The sequence below is a fragment of the Montipora capricornis genome, chromosome 10 (assembly GCF_036669925.1).
Source record: "Montipora capricornis isolate CH-2021 chromosome 10, ASM3666992v2, whole genome shotgun sequence".
Classification (NCBI taxonomy): Eukaryota; Metazoa; Cnidaria; class Anthozoa; order Scleractinia; family Acroporidae; genus Montipora; species Montipora capricornis.
The window spans coordinates 58,058,678-58,061,177 of NC_090892.1; the positions used below are offsets into that span (position 1 = coordinate 58,058,678).

A 2,500-nucleotide genomic window follows, 5' to 3' on the forward strand; every position below is an offset into this window, starting at 1 on the left:
GATCAGTATCTTACAGTACGGTCGGTCCGAGAAAACGAGATTAGTAAGACTTTTATCATCTCTGAGGTAATCAGACACGCGGGAAAGGAAACTAGTTGATGTAAAGCCTTGAGCGGAACGTTTAGCTGTAACTAATGATTGGCGTGCGTCAAAATCCGAAAAACGAAAATGTTTTTTAAATAGTGACTTGCAAGATTCAAAGAGTATCACGAGTTTGTTTCACGCAAATCATATGAGAAACCTTCTAGAAAATGTTGATTCAAAATTTCAAATTTAGCGGGCCAGACAGAGGGCTACACTTTAAAAATACGGCCCTCTAAATTAGCCAATCATGGAGCGCGTACTATCTGAGAGATACTAATAGCTGATATAGACCTCTTTCATAATGGCGGCCAAATAAATTATTCTTTTGTTTTAATGCTAATAAGCCCTACTAATCTCGCTACGACGAGCAAATTTCAAAAGAATATTTAACAATTATTCCATGAGCGCACGTTGGATATGAGATGGTAAATAGCCAACGAGGCGCGTAGCGCCGAGTTGGCTATAACCAGTCTCATATCCAACAAGCGCGAATGGAATAATTGTTTTATTAAATTCCTTTAAACTCCAAAAGTTTAGAAAGTACGAAAGGCGAGCGAAAAAAGCGAGCAAATCCGAGCGAAATCAAAAAAACTTGATGAGAACCGATGCGATGTGTAACACCTTGTAGTCAGACAGACGCAGGCTCGTCACAAAAACATTTCTTACCTTTTCGCGTACTTCTAAACGTCGGAATTTAACCCAGCTGTCCAGAAAAAACTTTTTTTTTTGCTTTCTTCAGAGAGAAATTTCGCTTTCCGGCGAAAAAACTGTTAGCTTGGCAACACTTAGATCAATCATTTACCATATAAGGTCAAACCGTGGTATATGAGCTGATAACCGAGATTGAGTGAACCAATCAGAGCACGAGAATTGCATTATCCGAGGTTGAGAATTTAATAATTGTTTTTAAACGAGGGCAGTAGGTACACAAGGATGTAAAGTTGGTGGCCATTTATGAAAGTGGTGTATAAGAAAGGAAGGGAAAGGAAAGGAACTTTACTTTAGTGTCTAGTCTGATAGCGCTGGAGCACTAATTGGGGACACTGTAAGTGAAATCAACAACGCAAATCAAGTGAAATGTTGGTTTTAGAGGAGAGGGAAAAACTGGAGTGCTGCACCCGGAAAAAAACCTCTCAGTGCAGAGTGGAGAACCTTCAAACTCAACCCACATGTGATGCCGAATTTTAGAATCGAACCCGCACCATATTGGTGGGAGGCGAGTGCTCTCACCACTATGCCAGCCCTGCACCCTTAATCAATCTAATCACGCAAACTCTAGACTCGAAAGACTCGAATGAGGGACGCTTTCATAAGAAAGACTTCTCCAATGAACTCAGATTGTTCACGAGGCTTTAAAAGTTGTTTACAATTAGTACACGTCCAGTTAAAAAAAATGTATTTTCAACTTTTAGTAACTTTATCGACGGATTTTTTGTTAGGAGACTTTTCATCTGACGGTACGAAATTCTTCATCGAGCACAGCGATGAACATGGTACAGTTCGACTTGATTTGCTCTCGGTAAGTCTTGCCTTACAGCTCCTGTTCTCCGCGCCATTAGATTAACATAGTTGGCAACGTTGATTCAGTCCATTTCAGGAGCTCGACCAATAGCTTCGTTGACCATCATTGATTTTCAACTTATTTCAGATTGAGGATGAGGGAAAAACACTGGTGACGAACGTGGAGCTACGGGTGCTGAAAACTTTCATCAATTCTTGTTTTAAAACGTCGTATTAACCCTTTCTTTCCCACGATCAAAACGTTGATTCTCCCAACTAGTTTCAGAGAGTTCTTTTTTGGGTAGTCATGAGAATTTGGTGTTATATCAAGATCACAACTCTTAAGTGATAATAATCTTCATTCTCAATACCGGTTTGACTTAAATTTGATTGAAATTGTGAAGAGAATTTACATATCGATCACTCTTGGGAGTGGAAGGGTTAAGAGATCGGGCTAAGAATGATCGAAAGGGTTTTCTTCCGGTAAAAGTGGATTTCCTATGGAAAGTAGTTCTTTTCGGTAGGGAAACGTTGGGATATATTTGTCTGATACTACTGTCAGGCAATCTTTTAAAGTGCCTATCACCTCAACACACTTTTCCACTTTATATATTTTCCGAAATCGTCCCAAATACATCGTGTTGTTTTGAGAACCTTTGGATTGAAATTTCAGTACTATTTTATTGGCTTTGAAAGACGGGAAAAGTGGTCATACTTTGATCAATAACCGAGCAATGAGGTGGAATGGGTTTAATACTGGGTTGACGTCACAGACTGCTTTCCTTGAAAACAGCGAATCAAATAGGCCATTTCCGAGTTCTTGCCTGCCTCATCTTCAAAGCGAGTCTAAGTGCGAAGTTTTTGTTATGAAAATTAGTTTTCATTCATATGTAAAGTAGAACTAATTACCATCACA

General features: G+C 39.4%; 1 protein-coding gene across 3 annotated transcripts in view; it reads left to right on the plus strand.

The window, feature by feature from the left end:
* Window positions 1-2,500, plus strand: part of LOC138018909 (F-box only protein 15-like) — a 23,778-nt gene that overhangs the window by 20,375 nt on the left and 903 nt on the right. For all 3 annotated transcript variants that reach the window (XM_068865580.1, XM_068865581.1, XM_068865582.1), the window contains 2 exons: window positions 1,524-1,603; window positions 1,733-2,500. The exon at window positions 1,733-2,500 is cut by the window's right edge and continues 903 nt beyond it. In XM_068865580.1, coding sequence (XP_068721681.1) covers window positions 1,524-1,603; window positions 1,733-1,822 — 170 coding nt within the window. In that variant the 3' untranslated portion in view covers window positions 1,823-2,500. The remainder of the gene's footprint in view (window positions 1-1,523; window positions 1,604-1,732) is intronic.